The sequence below is a fragment of the Dasypus novemcinctus genome, chromosome 19 (assembly GCF_030445035.2).
Source record: "Dasypus novemcinctus isolate mDasNov1 chromosome 19, mDasNov1.1.hap2, whole genome shotgun sequence".
NCBI classification, from domain to species: domain Eukaryota; kingdom Metazoa; phylum Chordata; class Mammalia; order Cingulata; family Dasypodidae; genus Dasypus; species Dasypus novemcinctus.
This window is the reverse complement of record NC_080691.1, coordinates 39,420,814-39,440,282: the sequence shown is the minus strand read 5'-3', so window position 1 is coordinate 39,440,282 and position 19,469 is coordinate 39,420,814. Positions and strand designations below refer to the sequence as shown.

General features: G+C 53.5%; 1 protein-coding gene across 3 annotated transcripts; it reads left to right on the top strand.

The window, feature by feature from the left end:
• Nucleotides 1-2,418: 2,418 nt before the first annotated feature.
• On the top strand, nt 2,419-18,787 carry LOC101415171 (SEC14-like protein 4). 3 transcript variants are annotated; one of them, XM_004481356.4, is made up of 12 exons: nt 2,419-2,528; nt 5,388-5,463; nt 9,123-9,166; nt 9,479-9,538; nt 9,670-9,858; nt 12,868-12,963; nt 14,140-14,200; nt 15,117-15,200; nt 15,482-15,588; nt 15,662-15,801; nt 15,892-16,061; nt 17,820-18,787. In XM_004481356.4, the coding sequence occupies exons 1-12, from the start codon at nt 2,475-2,477 to the stop codon at nt 17,957-17,959; spliced, it is 1,221 nt and encodes a 406-aa protein (XP_004481413.1). In that variant the 5' UTR covers nt 2,419-2,474; the 3' UTR covers nt 17,960-18,787. The 3 variants fall into 3 exon arrangements, with proteins under 3 accessions (XP_004481413.1, XP_004481412.1, XP_071065986.1); XM_004481355.4 differs by having other exon boundaries at nt 2,419-2,540; XM_071209885.1 differs by lacking the exon at nt 5,388-5,463 and having other exon boundaries at nt 2,443-2,528.
• The last annotated feature ends 682 nt before the right edge of the window (nt 18,788-19,469 follow it).

Sequence of the window (19,469 nt, the reverse complement as noted above, 5' to 3'; positions counted from 1 at the left end):
TGGTTTTCATGATCTCTCTGCTTAAGTCTAGACTGTGCCCCTCCAGAGGTGTGGCTGGTGTCTCATTCTTTTCCTTTCAAACTTTTTGTGATTTCATTTTCACTTTAAGATTTAAAACCCCTCTAGTACAACCCTGTCCAAATGGCATATAATGTGAGTCACTGATCTGAGCCACGTATATAACTTTAAATGCTTCAGTGGCCACATTTTCAAAAAGTGGCAAGAAACAGGTGAGGTTCCTTTTAATTATTATCCCAGTGTATTAAGAAAATAGCATCATTTCAACAAGGAATCAATATTAGAGGTGAATGAATGGGGAAGCAGAGACGGCTTAAACAGTTAGGGGCCTGCCTACCACATGGGAGGCCAGGGTTCAGTTCCTGGGGTCTCCTAAAGAAGACGAGTAAGACGACGAGCTGACATGACAGGCTGATGCAGTGAGCTGAGGCAGCAAGATGACACCGCGGGTGATACAACAAGCAGGCAGCAGATGTGGCTCAGCGATTGAGCACCTCCCTCACACACAGGAGGTCCCAGGTTTGGTTCCTGGTTCCAACTAAAAAAGATGAGCAGACACAGAGAGCACACAATGGACAGACACAGAGAGCAGACAGCAAGCTCAAACAACGGGGAGGGGTAATAAATAAATAAATAAATAAATAAATAAATAAAATCATTTTTAAAAAGGTGAATTAATGGAAACTTTTACATTCTCTTATCCTACTAAGTCTGAAACACAGTGTGTATTTCACACATACAGTACATCACCATTGCACTAGTGACCAACTACATTTCCAGTGCCTAATGGTCCCACTTGGCTCATGCTAATGTATTAGTCAATGCAAGCCTAGAACTTGGTTTGACCCCACAGGAGGGCAGAGGGAAAAGGCTCCCAAAGGCTGTCTCACCACCCCCTTGCCTTCACCTCCCACCTGCTCCTCTGTGCCCAGCCAACTTGCCTTTTCTCACCTTCCCCAGCGACCTCCTCTGGCTCTCCAGATGCCACCTGGACACCTGGCTGTCCACCCCTGGCCCACCCCCACCCCTCAGTCAGCCCACCCAAGGACTTCCATCTGTCCACCACCTTTCACTCCTTGCCATCAGTCTGTGGCTCCAACCTCAGTGCTCAAAACCTTGGGGTCTCTGCTCCCTGCTTCGATGACAGCTTCAATAATAATTATTCTGAAAACAGATTCCTAACAGCCAACACGTACTGAACGTGCAAAGTCAGGCCCTCTGCTACCCCAGGGCGCATCACCTGATGGAATCCTCCCCACCTTCTTGGAGGCTGGAGAACATAAGCGGTCTCCCAATAGCCAGAGAGCATTGGCAGGGCACAGCCTGAGTTCAAGGTCAGGGAAGGAGGCTTGGGGACATCTTGAGCAGAAAGCCTGGGGACTACCTAGAGGATGCAGCCAGGATTATCAAAAATTCCTGGGGGGAAAGCAGGATGTGGCTCAAGTGATAAGGCCTCCCCCTACCATATGGGAGGACCCAGGTTTGATCCCTAGGGCCTCCTGGTGAAAAAGAAGAAGAGAAAGCGAGCCTGCATGGTGAGCCAGTGCCCATGCAGTAAGCCAAGGGCCCACGTGGGTGCCCACACGATGAGCCGAGTGCCTGTGTGAGCGCCCATGTGGTGAGCCAAGTGCCCATGCTGGAAGTCAAGTGCCCGTGCGGTGAGCCAGTGCCCACACAAATGAACCACGCAGCAAGACGATGATGCAACAAAAGAGAGACAAAGGGGACAGTCAAGGTGAAGTGCAGTGGAGACCAGGAACTGAGGTGGCACAGCTGCCAGGGAACTTCTCTCCACATCAGAGGTCCCCAGGATTGAATCCCAGTTAATCCTAGAGGAGAAAGACAAGAAGAGAAGACAAAAAGAGAAATAATACAGAAAATTACACAACGAATGGACACAGACAGCAAAAACTGCAGGGGAGGGGAGGGAGAAGGGAAGAAAAAAATAAAAATTGGAGTCTTAAAAAAACAAAAATTCCTAAGGAAGAGGATGTAGCTCAAGCAATTGCGCTCCCACCTACCACACTGGAGTCCAGGTTCTGTTCCTCCTGTCTCCTAAAGAAGACAAGCAAGACAGCGAGCTGATGCAACTGGCAGACACAGCAAGTTGACACAACCAGAGACACAAGGAGGAAAACAGGAAGCAGATGTGGCTCAAGCGATTAGGTGCCTCCCTCCCACATGGGAGGTCCCAGGTTCAGTTCCCCATGCCTCCTAAAAAAAGACCAACACACAACAGGCACAGCAAATGCAAACAACGAGGGGATGGGGAGAAATAAATTTTAAAAAATAAATCTTTTTAAAAAATTCCTCCGTTTGGCTCTAAGGGAGATCTCAGTGTGATCCGTGTGTCCCGTATGCCCCGCCCACCCTTCCACCCCGCATGCGTGGGAAGCGGTAAGAACCCTTGGGGTGAGGCCAGAGGCCGCACCGGCGTCCTGCACACTCTTGCGCCCATGAGCGGCCAAGTCGGCGACCTGAGCTCCCAGCAGCAGGAGGCGCTGGCCAGGGTGAGGCACATCGTGAGTGGGAGTCCCGGACAGGGCCGGGGAGGGGCGGGAGCAGCCCGACTGCCCACCCCACAGGACCCCCCTTTTACAGGCGGGCCCAGGAACCCTGGAGAGCGCCTGTTCTGCCCCGGTGGCCCCAGCACACAGGTGATGGGTGTCCCCGAATGCACGACCCAGGACGCGACCCTCTGGGCAGTCGGCTCCCCCCACCCCCAGCAGAGCCCCTCCCTGCGGGGGAGCCGGACTGTGGCCTCTTTCTGGGTCCTGAAGTGGGGGGAGGGCCGGACAGCCTTGGGCAAACAGATCCCAGATGGCTGCCCAGATCGCTGCACCTTTGGTTGTTTGTAACTCCTCAGGCCACAGGTCTCCGCCCGACTGTTGTTTTTTTTTTCCATTAAAGGGAAATGGAGGATTTCTGTGTGATTTCAAGACCCCACCTGAATGTGTCCCAAGCCACGGGGAAGGGGCGCAGTCTGCGGATGGTCAGGGCCTGGCAACGGGTGTCAGGGGTGGGAGGCGGGTGCCCACACTTCGGGCACTGGGGAAGGGCAGCTTGAGACTTGTGGGGAAGGATTTACTTTGAGACTCCTGCCTTGGGGAAGGGTCCTCCAGGAGCGCTGGGGTCCCCAAGTGAATTCCCAAGTGAAGCAGAGAGGGGTCCCCAGGTGAAAGAGGTGTCCTGGCGTGAGGGAGGGGGTTCGAAGTAAAGGAGGGGGGGATCCCTGGGTAAATCCCTGGGTGACAGAGAGGGGTCCCTGGGTGAGGAGGGGGCACCATGGAAGAAGAGGGGTTCCTAAGTGAAGAAAATCTCCAGGTGGAGAGGGTCCCCAGATGAAGGAGGGGTGTCCCTGATGAAGCAGAGAGGGTCCCTGGCAAACCGTGTCCCTCCAGCTGGTGTCGGCCTCTGGAAAGCCCCTAGGGCTAGGCATGGAGGGGACTCCAGCGTGGTTGACAAACGACCCCTGGCCTTTGGGGGTGAACTTTGATGGGCATGCCCGTGAACCCAAGAGCTTTAAGCGATGTAAAAAGAATTCTTTTTTTTTTTTTTTCATTATTTAAAAAGAAACAAAACAACTAATGCTTGTTATTTTAAAAATTGGAAAAAACAGAAAAGTAGGAGAAGGGGAAGTGGTCCCCCACCGTCCCGGAAGTCTAGGCCACCGCTCCTGGGAGCATTTCCTGCGGGGCTTTTCCGAAGTCTAAGGCTCCCACCTCTGGCCCCCCACGGCAGGCGGCCTGAGACGCGTGTTGTCCAGGCTGGCTCCGGCCCTTCCCGGCATGGGCTTGGTGACTTCCTTTGTACTTGACAGGGGGCGGAGGGCGCAGCAGCCTTGAGACTGGAGGTCCCCCAACGGTGTCCCTTTCTCACTCTCCTTGGGGCAGGGTCCACTTCTCCAGCCTCAGTGAATGAATGGAGCAGGGTGACCTTTGCCCTCCTGCCGCTGGGCACGTTCTAAGGATCCGATCGGCAATCTGCCAGGACCCAGGGGTGTGGGGTTCGTGTTTTCTCTGGTGGCAGGGCCCCAAAACAAACCAAAAAAAAAGAAAAAAAATGAAACGAACCTTTCTCAGGAGCCCAGGCTCCTGCAGCCGTTGAATGCAAAATCTTTCATCTGGGGACCTTTTCGGATCAGAGATTATTACAGCACACGCGCTGGCTCACGTTACTAGTCAGCGCTGGGGGTGTTAGAACTGTTGATTCATTGTCAATGATGTGATCCATCCATGGACACATTCTCGCTGTGAACTTGAGCCATAAAGCTAACGGGTGGTGGGGGGTGGCTGTCTGGACGGTCTTCTATGCCTTTACTTGCATCTGTTTCTAACCCCAAATTCTGATTCCCAGGTTCCCTCCAAACCCAGCCCCGGAGGCCTTGCTTTCAGCTCCCCTAGTGTCTATGGAAGTGAGGTCTCTTCTCTGCGACTCAGACTCAAACTCCCGACAGCAACCCCAAACCCTGCCCGTAGGAAAAGTCACCCCCATAAAGCCGGCCACCCTCCTCTCCCACAGCCCCAATCGACACCCCCGTGAGGCATCCCTGGCCTCTCTCTTCAGCCCCTCCCCACTAACATTGGCACTGGGGACCGGGGATTGAACCCAGGACCTCATATATGGGAAGGCGGCGCTCAGCTCCTGAGCCACATCGGCTCCCCTGACGTTAGTCTTTTCATTTGTTTTGCTTGCTGTTTATTTTTGTTTTTTTCTAGGCGGCACCGGGAACTGAACCCGGGACCTCTCATGTGGGAAGCAGGTGCTCAACCACTTGAGCTACATTGGCTTCACATGTTTTTTTGTTTGGTTGGTTTTTGGGGGTTTTGTTTTGTTTTGTTTGTACAAAGACCCCCGTCTCCCAGGGCTTTCCTTGTTCCACGTTTGCTGAGTGAGCTCATTTATCACCACCTGCTGGGGGCCAGCCCCCAGCCTAAGTCCTTCACATGCAGATTCATTATCTCCTTTTCACAGATGCAGAGACGGGAGCTTAGAGAGGTTAAGTCGCTTCCTTCCTAATCTGGAACCCCAAGATGCAGTGTCAGGGGCAACACTCCCGGCCAGCCTGGATCAGAACCACCCGGGGATCTTTGTAGAAATAGGGACACCAAGACCCCACCTCAGACCAATGGAACGAGAGGCTCAGGGCCTGGGGCATCCCTAACGTTTGAAAAGGAGCCACCCCCTCCTTTCATGTGGCCTGGGGGCTGCTCCGTCCCCGGGGGACAAAGTGGTCCAGGGTGGCTGCTGGCAGATGTGGGGACCCCACTCTGCAGGGCTCCAGGCAGGGCTGACTGGCAGCCTGAGGGGTGGGAAGGGCTGGGCAGAGGGCTGGGGGCCCCATCTGACCGTCGCCTCCCCACCCCCAGTTCCGGGAGAACCTCCGGGATGTGCTGCCCACCCTGCCCAAGGCGGATGACCACTTCCTCCTGCGCTGGCTGCGAGGTGAGGCCAGGGTCGGGGAAGGCAGGGAGAGAAGGAGTGAAAGACTTCGGGAGGCAGCACTGCGGAGTGAAGGGCACGGGCTCTGGAATCGGCCAGTTCGGGGCTAGACTCTGAGCTCCGCTGCGCATCAGCAGGGCGCGAAACCCTCCTAGCCTCTGTTCGTTCATCTGCAGAATGGGGGCGAGGCCACCTCCCTACAAGAGGTAGGCCCCCGGCACCGGAGGGCGCAGGGTTAGGGTTTGGGAAGAGTTAACACTTGTTTAGCTCTCCATGTGGCAATACTTGCTTTCGGCTGTATCTCCAGTTCCCTGAGGATAGGGCCCGGGGAAAACCTGGTGCGCAGTGAGCACTCAAAGAAGTGCAGTCATTAAAAGTAGAGAGAGTTTCTCCTAGAAATTACAGCCTCAGCCTGAAAAATAATAATAGAAACCACCCCCCGGGCTTAGGGAAAACTTTATTCCAACTCACCACACCTTGGGCAGTGGATTTTGAACTTGAGATGGGAGAGGAGTCAAAAACCAGCCCAGAAAGTGTATGCAAGGTACAGGGTTTAAAACGCGGGCCTTGGAATCAGGCAGATTTGTGATCGAATCCCAGTTCTCCCGAGCACTTAGCGGTAAGCCTGCAGGAAGCCATTCGCTGGCCCTCAGGCTTGCTTTCCTCTTCTGTCAAATGGGCATGACATCAGTTCCTACCTTTAGGGAACTGTGAGTCAGCACAGGGGGGACTCTTCCCTGCTGATCTGTTCTATTTGGTGTTTTTTTTTTTAAGATTTTTTTATTTATTTACTCCCCCTCTCATTGTTTGCGATTGCTGTCTGCTCTCTGTGTCTGTTTGTCATGTGCTTTCTCTATCTGCTCCTCTTCTTTTAGGAGGCACCAGGAACCGAACCCACGACCTCCCATGTGGGAGGGAGGTGCCCAGTCACTTGAGCCACATCCACTCCCTGCTTGTTGTGTCTCCTCGTTGTGTCATCTCGTTGCAATAGCTCATTGCGTCAGCTCCCCCTGCCAGCCTGTCGCATCAGCTCGCTGTTGTCTTCTTTAGGAGGAACTGGGAACGGAACCCAGGGCCTCCCATGTGGGAAGCGGGAGGCGCAACTGCTTGAGCCACATCTGCTCCCCCTATTCGGTTATTTATTATTTTTATTACTATTGTTATAAACTTTGTTTTCAAGAACAGTATTAGATGTAGAGAAAAATTGTGATGATAGTACAGAGCATTCCCACATACCTTGCTTCTCTTTCCCCTATTATTAAAGATCTTGGACACAGATGTGACTCAAGTGGTTGAGCGCTTGCTTCCCACATGGGAGGACCTGGGTTTGGTTCCCAGTACCTCCTAAAAAACAAAAAAATAAACAACAAGCAGACAAATGAGAAGACCAGCTCAGGGGAGCTGATGTGGCTCAGTGGTTGAGGGCTGGCTACCCACCTTCAAGTTCCAGTCTTGGGGTCAATCCCCAGCCCTGGTACCTCAAAAAAAAGAAGGAAAAAAAAGTTCTTACATAAGTATGATACATCAATGAACCAAGATTGATACACTATTATTAATTAAAGTCCATACTCTATTCAGATTCCTTAGTTTTCTGTTCCAGGATCACATCCAGGACGCCACATTGCATTAAGCCATCCCGTCTCCTTGGGCAGCTCTTGCCTGTGACAGTTTCCATTCGGTTTTTAACAAGGGCACATACCATTTCCCCCCACACCTGGGCCGGAGGTTTTGAAGCCCCGTGATGCAGCATCTAGCCACTCTTCTCCTTTGGATTTTTTTTTTTTTAAGTTTTATTTGTTCCCTCTGTCCCCTACCCCTTGTTGTTTGCACTTGCTGTCTGCTCTCTGTGTCTGTTCATTGTGTGCTCTCTGTGTCTTCTCATCTTTTTTAGAAGGCATTAGGAACCGAGCCTGGGATCCCACTGTGTGGGAGGGAGGTGCCCAATTGCTTGAGTCACATCTGCTCCCTGCCTGTCGTGTCTCTCATTGTGTCTCCTCATTGTGTCAGCTCGCCGTCCCAGACCACCACATCTGCTCGCTGTCTTGCTCGTCTTCTTTCGGAGGCCCTAAGAACCAAACCCAGGACCTCCCATGCGGCAGGCAGGCAACCAACTGCTTGAGCCACATCTGCTCCCTTTGGAGTTATTTTGTTGTAGTCTAAGGGGCCTGATAAAAGGGTGAAGTCACAGATCCCCTAGGCTGCCAGGTCACAGGAAAGGAAAGGATCTAAAGCTGGAGAGGGATCCAGGAGTCCTGACATCTCCCCCTTCATTTATGGCCACTGGACCCGCCAACACGGCCCGTCCACGTCAGCATCAGCTCTCAGCACTCCCTGCCTTAATCACCCTGAGACATAGACAAAGGGGAGGAGCCTGGCTGGGGCTGAATGTCACGGGGCTCCTCCCTCAGGCTGGGTGAAGGGGTGAAATCATTGTGGGGCAGATTTGGGCTCAGTGAATACTGCCAGAAAAATGCAACAGGCAGCCTGCCGAGGTAGAGAACTCCCCGTCACTGGAGGTATTCAAGGTGAGGCTGGTGGCCCCTAGTTGATTCTGTAGAGGTGCTTCATGTTCAGTGCAGAGGAGGCCTAGAGGGCATCTAAGGTCCCGTCCATTTGATAATCTGTGACTCAGGATTAATTCCTCAGTGAGCCATGTCAAAAACAATGGCCACAACATTTCTAAAAGAGAGGATCACATTTTCAATTAAAGTTTATTTCTTCAAAAAAAGTAATCACAATAAAAATTACCTTTTATTGAGAACTTACTATACATATATACTCTACGTACGTTATCTCATCATCCTTCAAAAAACTCTGAAAGGATATTATATTATCCCCATAACAGACAAAAATCCAAAGCTCAGAGAAGGTATGTGACTTGCCCAAGGTCACACTGCAAATAGAAGGACAAAACTAGAATTCAAGCCCGAGTCTATTTGTCTCCAAAACCTGTGCTTATCACCCCTGATACCATGGGGGTCTCTGCCCCTGGGATATTTCAGATATTACAGGCTGCATCAGTCTCTAGAACTAACAATTTATGAAAGCCTAGAAACCAAAATGAAGTGCCCGCCAAAGTCTTCCAGAGGACTAAAGATCCTCCTATTAAAAATAATTTCCAGATTCCTCTGATGTGTTCAGTACAGGAAGAGGTTGGGGCACCTCTTGCCCAGCTCCACCGACTACATCCTTATGAGCTGGCAGGCAATAGCTCATTCTAGATCTGGTCTCAAGCCTCCTCTTACCAAGGCTTCTTCTTTGCTGCTCTTCTTTTTTTAAAAAGATTTATTTTGTTTAGTTATTCCCCGCCCCCTTGTTGTTCGCACTTGCTGTCTGCTCTCTACGCCCATTCACTGCCTGCTCTCTGTGACTGCTTGTCTTCTCTTTAGGAGGCACCGGGGACTGAATCCAGTACCTTTACATGGGAGAGAGGCGCTCAATCGCCTGAGCCACCTCAGCCCCCTGCTTTGTTGCGTCTCTCATTGTCTTTCCTCTTTGTGTCTCCTTGTTGCGTCTGCTTGCCGTGCCTGCCCATCATGCCAGCTCGTCTTGCTCATCTTCTCCAGGAGGCACCGGGAACCGAACCCGGGACCTCCCATGTGGTAGGCTGGAGCTCAATTGCTTGAGCCACATCCACTTCCCACCACGGTTTCTTCTTGCAGCTCGAGACTTTGACCTGCAGAAATCTGAGAACATGTTCCGGAAGGTGAGGGCCCCATCTCCCAAGCACCCTGCCTTCTGCACCCCACAACCTGGCATGAGCAACCAAGGGTGGGGACTCTTGCCCTGTCCTCTTCTTGGGTTTCTTCTGCCTTCCTCCCTTTGCCCCTGTCTGCTTTAGACCCGTGTCCCCGCCTCCTGTTCCCTGTCCCCTGCCCCATTCTGTATCGGTGGCGCCTGGGGATGCTTGGGCAGGATCTTGGGGGCTGTGGGCAGAGGGACCCAGCCTGGCGTGCCCAGACCCCCGTGGAGGACTTCGGGGCAGGTGGGGCTGTCAGCTCCTGCCTTGCCTCCACAGCACGTGGAGTTCCGGAAGCAACAGGACCTGGACAACATCCTCACGTGGCAGCCCCCCGAGGTGAGCGCCGGGCTGTTAATCTGGTGGCCCATACCCCACGCCACCCCCAGCAGCTCTGCCCCTCGCCCCCATGAGCAGAGGCGTGGCCTGGGGAGAGGGGCACTGAACCGGGGGCTTCCCCACGTGCCCAGGTGATCCGGCTGTATGACTCGGGGGGTCTGTGCGGCTGTGACTACGAAGGCTGTCCCGTGTGGTTTGACATCATCGGGACCCTCGACCCCAAGGGCCTCCTCCTGTCGGCCTCCAAGCAGGAGCTGATTCGGAAGCGCGTCCAGGCCTGCGAGCGGCTCCTGCGGGAGTGCGAGCTGCAGAGTGAGAAGGTGAGGGCTCGGGGAGGGCGACGGCGGCACCCACCTCTGTCCCAGCCCTCAGCACCCGGGGCTCAGGCGGGGTGTGGGCTTCTCCCCCGTCGTCCACCCGTGAGCATCTAACACGCGCCAGGTGCTCTCTGCTGCTGTGAGTCGATGGCACAAAAACCCTCTTCCCTTCCACGGGACGATGACCTTGGGTACATTTAAGGCTCTGGCTCTGTTCCCTTGGCGCTCTGGTAACGATGGACGGCCGGTGTTGCTACTGCAAGAGACATCTCCCGATTGGTCGATTGCTTACCTGGACAGACAGCTTTGTGGATGGAAAAGAGGTCCCTGGATTGGCAAACTGCTTAACTGGACAGTCAGCTTAGCTTCTGGAAAAGATGTCTCGTGGTTGGGTAGACGGCATGACTAAAGACAGCTGCTGGGGCGTTCCTGAGAGCCGTGACCCCGAAACTTGGCATGTCCCTTGTGGGGACCCTTGAACTATGCCTACAGAATTGCTACACAAAAATGCTGAGTCCTGGGGAGTGGTTGTAGCTCAGTGGTTGAGCGGCAGCTTCCCACATAGAAGGTCCTGGGTTCAATCCCTGGTAACTCCTACAATATATATATATATTGAGTCCTGTGGGCTATGGGACTTCTAAGCCAAGAAGGACCCTGCTGCCATCTTTGGGGATCTCTTCTCCTTGCACCTGAGCTGTCCCCTGTCACCAACACGCTGTTTCCTGGCCTGTAGCCTTCTGAGTGCCTCTTAAGACACAGGTCCAGGCTGTAGGGTCTTGTGAGTCTAGTGCAGGGGTTCTTAACGGGGTCTGTGAGCTTGAAATTCAAAGAAAACATTATTTTTGTTAACCATGGTTCCATCAGCTATGTGGAATCTAAGTCCCCTCTCGATTTAGAGGTGGAGTGGACATCGCCATCCCAGGGTCCTCAGGACGGAGGAATAAAATATGGATTAGAGTGGACTTAACTGGTATTCTACTATAGAAATATTGTGACGCTAGCAATGGAAGAAATGATATCATTGATGTGGAGACAATGGCCGCGGGAGTTGCTGAAGGCAGGGAGAGGGGAAAAGAGGTGATATTAGGGCATTTTCAGGTCTTTTTCCTGAGTGATATTGCAGGGACAGATGCAGGACATTATATATCCTGCCATAACCCACTGAATGGATTGGGAGAGAGTGTGAACTACAACATAAACTATAATCCATGCTGTGTAACAGTGCTCCAAAAGGTACTCACCAAGTGCAATGAATGTGCCACACAAATGAAAGAGGTTGTCGATGTGGGAGGAGTGGGGGTGGGATGGGGGGTGGGGTATATGGGAACCTCTTCTATTTTTTAATGTAACATTTGTGTGATCCATGTATCTTTTTTTAAAAAGATAATTTAAGATTTTCTTTAAATTTTTTAAAAAGTTAAAATACAACGAGAGAAAAAGAAAACATTATTCTTGCGGGGGACGTGTTGGTGCGGGTGTGGTATATTGATTAAATCATACACAGAATAGTGTGGACTTAGTAAGGGGTCTGTGGCTTTCACCTGACTGGCAAAGGGGTCCGTGCGACAAAAAAGGTGAAGAACCCCTGGTCTGGTGTCTAGATGAGCCCAAGAAGACCCCCTGGGAGTGGCTCTTGTGTCGTCATAGGACGGTTTGGGTAAAGGGTGACTCTCCGTGAGGAGAGCAGGGTCTCTGCCCCGGCGACTGGCACGGGGCCAGCACAGGGGGCCCGTCCGCGGAGACGGGAAGCGATCACGAACGGACTGACGGCCTGGTTCATCACAGCGCCTGGCGTGAACCCATGCGGGTCTCTCCAGCGAGCCGGCTGGTTCTACAGGGGCGACGATGGCTCACGCTTCATGGGTCTTCTCAATTGGAGCCGATAATTACGGTGACGATGATACTAAGAATTACTACTAAGAATTTCTGCTAATATTTACCAGAGACCAGACATGTGCCAGGCACTGGGTTCTTTGTGCATTATCTCACTGAATCCTTCCAGAGTCTGGAATTATCCCCAGTTTTTAAAACAAATCAATTTTATTGATACATATTAATAAAGCATACACTCCATCCATAGTGTACAATCGGTGGTATTTGGTATAACCACATAGTTGTGCGTTCACTTCAGTCATTGTTAGAACATGGGAAGCGGATTTGCTTCACCTGAGAGAGCGTCCGCCTACCACATGGGAGGTCCAAGGTTCAAACCCAGGGCCTCCTGACCTGTGTGGTGAGCTGGCCCATGCGCGGTGCTGATGCGCACAAGGAGTGACGTGCCACGCAGGAGTGTCCCCTGCGTAGGGGAGCCCCATGCGCAAGGAGTGCGCCCCGTAAGGAGAGCTGCCCCACGCAAAAAAAGCGCAGCCTGCCCAGGAGTGGAGCTGCACACACGGAGAGCTGACACAGCAAGATGATGCAAGAAGAAGGGACACAGATTCCTGATGCCACTGACAAGAATACAAGTGGACACAGAAGAACACACAGCGAATGGACACAGAGAGCAGACAACTGGGGGGGGAGGGGAGAGAAATAAATAAAAAATCATTCTTTTTAAAAAATCATTGTTAGAGCATTCCCATTATTTTAATAATAATAATCAAACAAAAAACAGAAAAAAAAATTATCCCCATTTTACAGAGTTGGAAATTAAGGGCTCAGAGGAGTTGAAAACTCACCCAAGGCCACACAGCCAACAAGCAGCACAACTCTGGCTTGCATCCAGCCATGGACTGCAGAACCCTGGCTGCCAGAGGATAATATTGTATGGAAAGATACCCAATGAGTCCTGAGTAACGTCTTTAATTCTAGGATTGTCTTTCCAGGCACTAGAGCTGGGTAAACAGTGTGATAACAGCACGGAACCCCAGACTGGGCGTGGGCACGGATGTGCCGTCTCCCAGAACCCAGATGGGCTCCCTCCCTTTAGGAGGTGCTGGGGGCATCAGAGTCTCTCTGGCCAGGGTCTCCTGGGCCCGTTGTCCGACCGAGGTATCTGTTCCGTCCGTGCAGCTGGGCAGGAGGATCGAGACGGTGCTGATGGTGTTTGACATGGAGGGGCTGAGCCTGAAACACCTGTGGAAGCCGGCGGTGGAGGTCTACCAGCAGGTAAGCGGGCAGCCGGCTCGCGGCCGGGGGCCAAGGCCCCCAGGCCAGTAGGGGGCCATGGAGGAGCAGGGTGCCCTCAGAGCAGCCAGGGCACCCTGCCTGCGGACTACTGTCCGAGGAGAAAGAGGGGCAAGAGGTTGTTTTTTTGTTTTTGTTTTAACAAATCAATTTTATTGATCCATATTAACAAAGCATAAATCCACCCAAGTGTACAATCAGTGGTATCTGGTATAATCACATAGTTGTGCATTCATCACCCCAGTCCTTTCCAGAGCATTTTCATTATTCCAATAATAGTAATAATAATAATAAATAAACAAGCGAACAAAACTCATCACCTCTCAATCTCTGTAGGCATCCCCTGCCATCTGTAACTACTTTTCTGTTTCCTTCTCTCTCGTTTTTTTTTGGTATTTATATTTTGTAAAAACAGACTTATATATGCCATATCACCCATATTTGTATTTTACATGAGGTTTCGCTCTGTTATACAGTCCCAAGTTACATTTTTTAGCTTTCCTTCTGGTAATATACATGTCCTTAGATTTTCCCTTTCAACCGCTGTCACACCCCTGTAACAGCTCTGCCAGTCACAAACCCCATGATGTGCTCTTACCATTTCCATTCATTTCCAAAGATTTACAAACAACCTTTTAAACAATTCAGCACCGATTAACCACCAGCTTTCCATTCTCTAGCCTCATTCTATTTTCTGCTGTCCTACATACTAATTATTAATTCCGTGAGTTTACATAGTATATTTAGTAATAACACAAGTCATACAGTATTTGTCCTTTTGGGTCTGGCTGGCTTTGCTCAGCGTCTTGTCCTCCAGGTTCATCTATGTTGTCACATGCTTCACGGCTTCATTTCCTCTTACCACGACATAATATTCCATGGCGCGTATATACCACAGTTTGTTTATCCGTTCATCAGCTGATAGGCACCTGGGTTGTTTCCAACTTTTGGGAATCGTGACTGTGTCAGTGTGAACATCGGTGTGCAGATGTTTACCCGTGTCACTGCTCTCAGCTCTTCTGGGTCTATACCCAGCAGTGGTCGGAGCAAGAGTTTTTCCCCAGGGGAGGAAATTCATGCCCTGGGGTGGGGCCAGTGAAACCCAGGGGCAGGGGGTATCGGGGTGTGACCCCAACCAGGCTCATCTTGGCTCCACAGTTTTTTGCCATCCTGGAAGCAAATTATCCAGAGACGCTGAAGAGCTTAATTGTCGTGCGAGGTAATGACTTTCTGGGGAGGGAGGCAAGGGCAGGAGCGGGTCAAGAGGGTAAGCTATCGGGCTGAGCGCTTATCCCACCATCCCTTGCGAAGAGCTGGTGTTTTTGTTTGTTTACTTCCAGTCATTCACAGATGGATACTCTGGTCATACACAAAATCACAGGCTGGTGTGTTGCAGCAAGATCAAATAGGTTATAAGTTTCTAAATGTTTGCTATTATTTCCTCTACTCATCTGGGCATGGACTGCTAATATGTTCCATGGACCACACTGGTTGAGGGACACACTTTGGGCAGGTATGGTAAGGCTGTCACCACATGCTATTTGCAATCCAATGATCTGAGTTCCAGTCTAGCTCTGGGAGTCTGGGCAAGTCTATTTAACCTCTTTGAGCCTGAGTTTACCCATCTGTGAAATGGGGATGCAGTGGCTCCCTCTGATAAGAGAGCTATGAGGTTGAATGAGACGGTTTATGGAGAAAACATAGCACAGAGCCTGGCCCCCGGAAAGTGCTGGAAAGCCTAAGTGATTAGGGAGGTACATGAGGTCTAACCACCCTCTGCACCCAAGAAGATTCCAAGGCAAGCTGGGAAAACCTTGAGTGTGTAAAGGAAGAAGCACCACTGGGGAATCAATGAGGCCGGTGCCAAAACCAGCTTCTGCTCCAACAAATTGCAGCCAGGCTAGGGGAGGAGGCCACAGTTGAATGAGAGCTGGGCACTGTGCCATGTGTTGAGCACCCATTGCTTTAATTTAGCTTCCATTTTAAAGTTACCAGCAGTGAGGCTCAGAGAAGGTGAATAACTAGCTCAGGGTCACACAGCAGCAAGCACAGATCTAGCCAACTCCCATGGCCATGGCTTTGTAGGCCCAAGTCCTCTGTTGTCCAGTTTCCCAAGGGCTTTCCATGTGTTCCAGCCCCCAAACTCTTCCCCGTGGCCTTCAACCTGGTCAAATCATTCATGAGCGAGGACACACGCAGGAAGTTGGTGATTCTGGGAGGTGAGTGACTCGGCCCCCGGGCTGCACCCACCTCCGTGTCCGCCTGGGAAGCAGAGGCCAGTGCCGAGGGTCCCCCTTCTCCCCAGTCCATCCTCTTCATTCAGGGCCTCATACAGGGCGTTGGGCCCCGGACCGTGGCCTAAGTGGCCACGTGACGCTCCCGGGTGGTCTCAGGAAAGGAAGCCAAGGACACGCTGGGCCCCCGCCTGGGCTCAGCGCCCCTCTGCCCTCTGTCGAGCCTCCCCAAGCCCCTTGGAGCCGCCCCTCTTGCTCCCTCACAGGCAACTGGAAGGAGGAGTTACTGAGGTTCATCAGCCCAGACCAGCTGCCCGTAGAGTTTGGGGGGACGATGACCGACCCCGATGGCAACCCCAAGTGTCTGACCAAGGTACGGGGCGCCCAGAGGACGGGGAGCGAGAGGACACGGCCGGAGCCTCATGCTCACCCGCCCTCACCCACAGATCAACTACGGCGGGGAGGTGCCCAAGGCCTTCTACCTGCGCCAGCAGGTGAGGGTGCAGTACGAGCACACGGCGCCCGTGGGCCGCGGCTCCTCCCTGCAGGTGGAGAACGAGATCCTGTTCCCGGACTGCGTGCTCAGGTAGGCACGGCGGCCGCGCCACACCTGGGCACGTCTGGGAGGCCCCCGGAGCCCAGCGGGCGGTCACCCACGGAGCTCCGTCCCCCGCAGGTGGCAGTTTGCCTCGGACGGGGGGGACATCGGCTTCGGGGTGTTCCTGAAGACCAAGATGGGGGAGCGGCAGCGGGCGGGCGCGATGACGGAGGTGCTCGCCAGCCAGAGGTACAACGCGCACCTGGTGCCCGAGGACGGGAGCCTCCGCTGCCTCCAGGCCGGCGTCTGTACGTGCCCCAGGGTCACGGGAGCTGCTTCCCTCCTCGTCGCCGGGGAATGAGCTGACGCCTGTTACCATCTCGCCCTCTATTTCCAGCTCTCGGGGAGGAAGTGGGGGACCTATAAGCTCCCAGACCCCGCGGACTTGGAGGGGTGGGCTCCAGGGTCTCAGATCTGCTAAGGGACCCCTAGATCGGGGTACGAGGGCTGAGGGACGTTGTAGAGGTCGAGAGCCGGGTTCGCAGGGCTGGGGCCATGGGCTGCTCGAAGCCCCAGTACTGGACTCGCCAGGCAAGAGACAGGTAAGTAAAACAAGGGAAGCAGAGCTGTGTCACCGGGCTTTCCTTTATACCTACTGCATTTGGGTTCTCTCTCGGAAGCCTTTCCTGCCTCAAGACAATCTATTTATTTTTCCTTACATTTTCTTCTAACACTTTCCTGCTTTTGTTTCTAATATTAACGATCGTTGTTCCATCCGGGATTTATTCCAGAGTCTGTTGGGAGATATTAACTGACGGCCTCTTAGCACTGAACAGCTCCTCCTTTCTTTGTTGATTTGAAACGCCTCCTTCATCATCTCCCACGTTTGTCCGTAGCCTGTGCTCCGGGCCGGCTCTGAAATCTCCGGGATGAGATGTCCTTCTAACTGTCGAATCCCGTCCAGTTCTTCGTGGCAGGGAACACGCCGCAGCCTTACTCCTCGTTTCCCTGTGTGTCCACCCTCAGTGCCCACGCTTGGCTGGGGGTTCAACAGGCCGCACTTGACCTTGTCCTCACTTAGGAGGATTCGGAACAGGCACCTTCATCGGGGCGCTGCCCGGCCGTCCCGGGGTTCTTCTTGGAACCTCCCAGGGAGATCTCAGGTGTGAGGAGGGAAATCCCACCAGTGGGTGCAGGCGCTGCCCTGGCCGGTCAGAGCCAGTATTTCTCATGACAGCCATCGGCTTAGCTTCCGAGGCCCCCGCAGGGACCTGCCCCGTTCCATGGACCCCCATGCTTGGGAATCCCAAAGAGGTGCTTCGTTCATTCAAAGGCTACCCACAAGCCACATACAGTTTGGCCATTGCCTAGGAACAGCATTAACCTTCTAAGGGAACAGAGATGGAGAAGGGGAGCCCAAGGTCAGTTTTCTATGGAGAAAGAGAAAGTGTTTTCCTAACCCTTGAGTTGTCCAGTTCACCTTTGTAGAAAAGGAGAGTTAGGAGGGTGGAGATCAGAGAAGTCTGGATGGCTCATTTCATGTCCCAGAGCTCACCTTGAGCCTTGGTGAGGAAGGAAATGCCTTCTCAGAGTTCAAACAGTGGCTTCTCCTTCAGTGCTCTCTTCTGGGAAAAGTAGGTGTTTGGCCTGGAATATCAGAAGAGTGAATTCAAGCTCTTTTCCCTTCGTTGCTGTGTGATTGTTGGAAAGTTGTATGGCCTCTGTGGCCTCAGTTTCCTCATCCATATAATGGGGGGGGGGATAGTTGTACCTTCCTCGTGGGGCTGCTTGGAGGAATCTGGGAGCTGTACAATGCCAAGGGCATGCCTGGCACACAGAAGGGGCTTAATACACGCTGGTTGTTATTGTTATTCCTTTATTTAGCACAGGCCTCATCCAAGGAGATGGCCGTGAGCACAGGGCTGGGCAGTGGTGGCCCTCCAGCCTCGCCCACGGTCCCAGCCACGCTCACCGCCCGCCCCCGAGGACGCCCAGCGTGGCCTCCCACGGCCGAGCTGGACTCTCGCCTCTGGGCAGTGCCCCCTGATGCCCGTCTGTCCCTGCAGATGTCCTGAGGTTCGACAACACCTACAGCCTGATGTACGCCAAGAAGGTCAGCTACACCGTGGAGGTGCTTCTCCCCGACAGGGCCGCCGAGGAGAAGATCGGGAGTCTCCAGGCCCCCGGACCCAGCCCAGCACAATGAAGACCCCACCCGCCACGTGCCCGAGCCCCCCACCCCTTGGCTGCCCCTCCCGGCCCCGTCCCAGGCGGTGCGGGGCCCCCAGCATGTTGGCCAAGCAGGAGGGGGCAGCTGGGGCATAGGCCACCGTGGAAGGGTCCCTCCTAAGAGGGTCCGCCCAGCCCAGGACCCCCCCACACCTGGTGTCCCCGTGGGGGGAGCGTGGATGAGTCCGGGCCCTGCAGGAACACAGCTTTGCGCCTGGAGGACAGGGAGGCCCCATTCTTTGCACCGAGGGGGTCAGCAGGGATGGGCAGGGCCAGGTGGGGGGAGAGACGGGGCAGGGGTGAGGTTCCCAGTTCTCCTCCAGGTGGCCCTCTGGCCTTTGGGGGGAAATCAGACGTCGAGAGGCAGGACAGGCTTACACAGAGCCCACTGGGACCCTGGGGGTGCTGGGCCAACAGGAAGCTTGCCTCTGGCAGAGGCTGAAATGACCCAAGTGGTCAGTTACCAAGGAGGCGCGATGTCACCAAACATGCTTGGAGAGACAGGGCCCAGTTCTGGGGGAGCAGCCAACACAAGAACCTGCTTTGGGGGCACATTTCCCCCGGGAAGTGACCCCTGAAGGAACAGCGAAGGCTATGGGGGTTGGCCAGGTGTGGACGAGGCTTAGGCTGATGGATGGGGCTTGGGGGGTAGGGGACATGGGAGTGAGGGCCCAAGGAGAGTCAGCAGAGCGTTCCTGGCCTTGGGAGACGCTGCCAGCGGCCCGTGGGTGTTAGCTGTCTCTGCATGAACAGCAGTGTACTCGTTGGTCATTAATAAAACCACTTTCTAACTTGGGTTACATAACTATAGCCTGGTTATTTGTCAAACAAGCAAAAGCTTGGCAGACCAAAACTCATGCTCAAGACGAGGTGGTTGGACACACCCAGGCCTCACCTGTTCAGAGGAACGGGGGTGGAGCTCCCTTCCCGCTCTTCTCCTAGCTTGGAAAGCCCTACAGTTTAGAGGGGAGGCTGAGCTTTAGGAACGGGGATGGGGGAGGTTACAGGGATATTCTGAGGCCCTCCTAAATCTCTGCCCCATCCCAGCTCACCGGCCAGGGAGCCTGGGCCCAAGGGGCTCCCTGGCTGTGGGATAGTTAAGCTGCCCACAGCAGGTCCATACCAGAGCTCCATGGCACGGCACTCTGCAGTTTGCAGAGCCCCTTAGCATGGAGGAAGCTGCTCAGACTCTTGTGCCTCTGAGCAGGATGTGACGGTGCCAGTTCCACCACTGAGCACCTACTACGCGCCGGGCCCGAGCTGAGAGGTGACCCACAGCCCACAGAGGCAGGAAGCATCATCCCCAGTGTCATACAAGAACAGCCAGGCTCAGGACAGAAAGTGACTTGTCATGTCTCACAACAAGGAGACGTGAACTTGGGTCTGTCTGTCCAGACAGTGCAGGAACTTAACGAGCACACTCGATGGGCGGGTTGGAGGAGAAAGTCCTGGACTCCTGGGCGTGAGCCCAGACTCGGTGACCACCA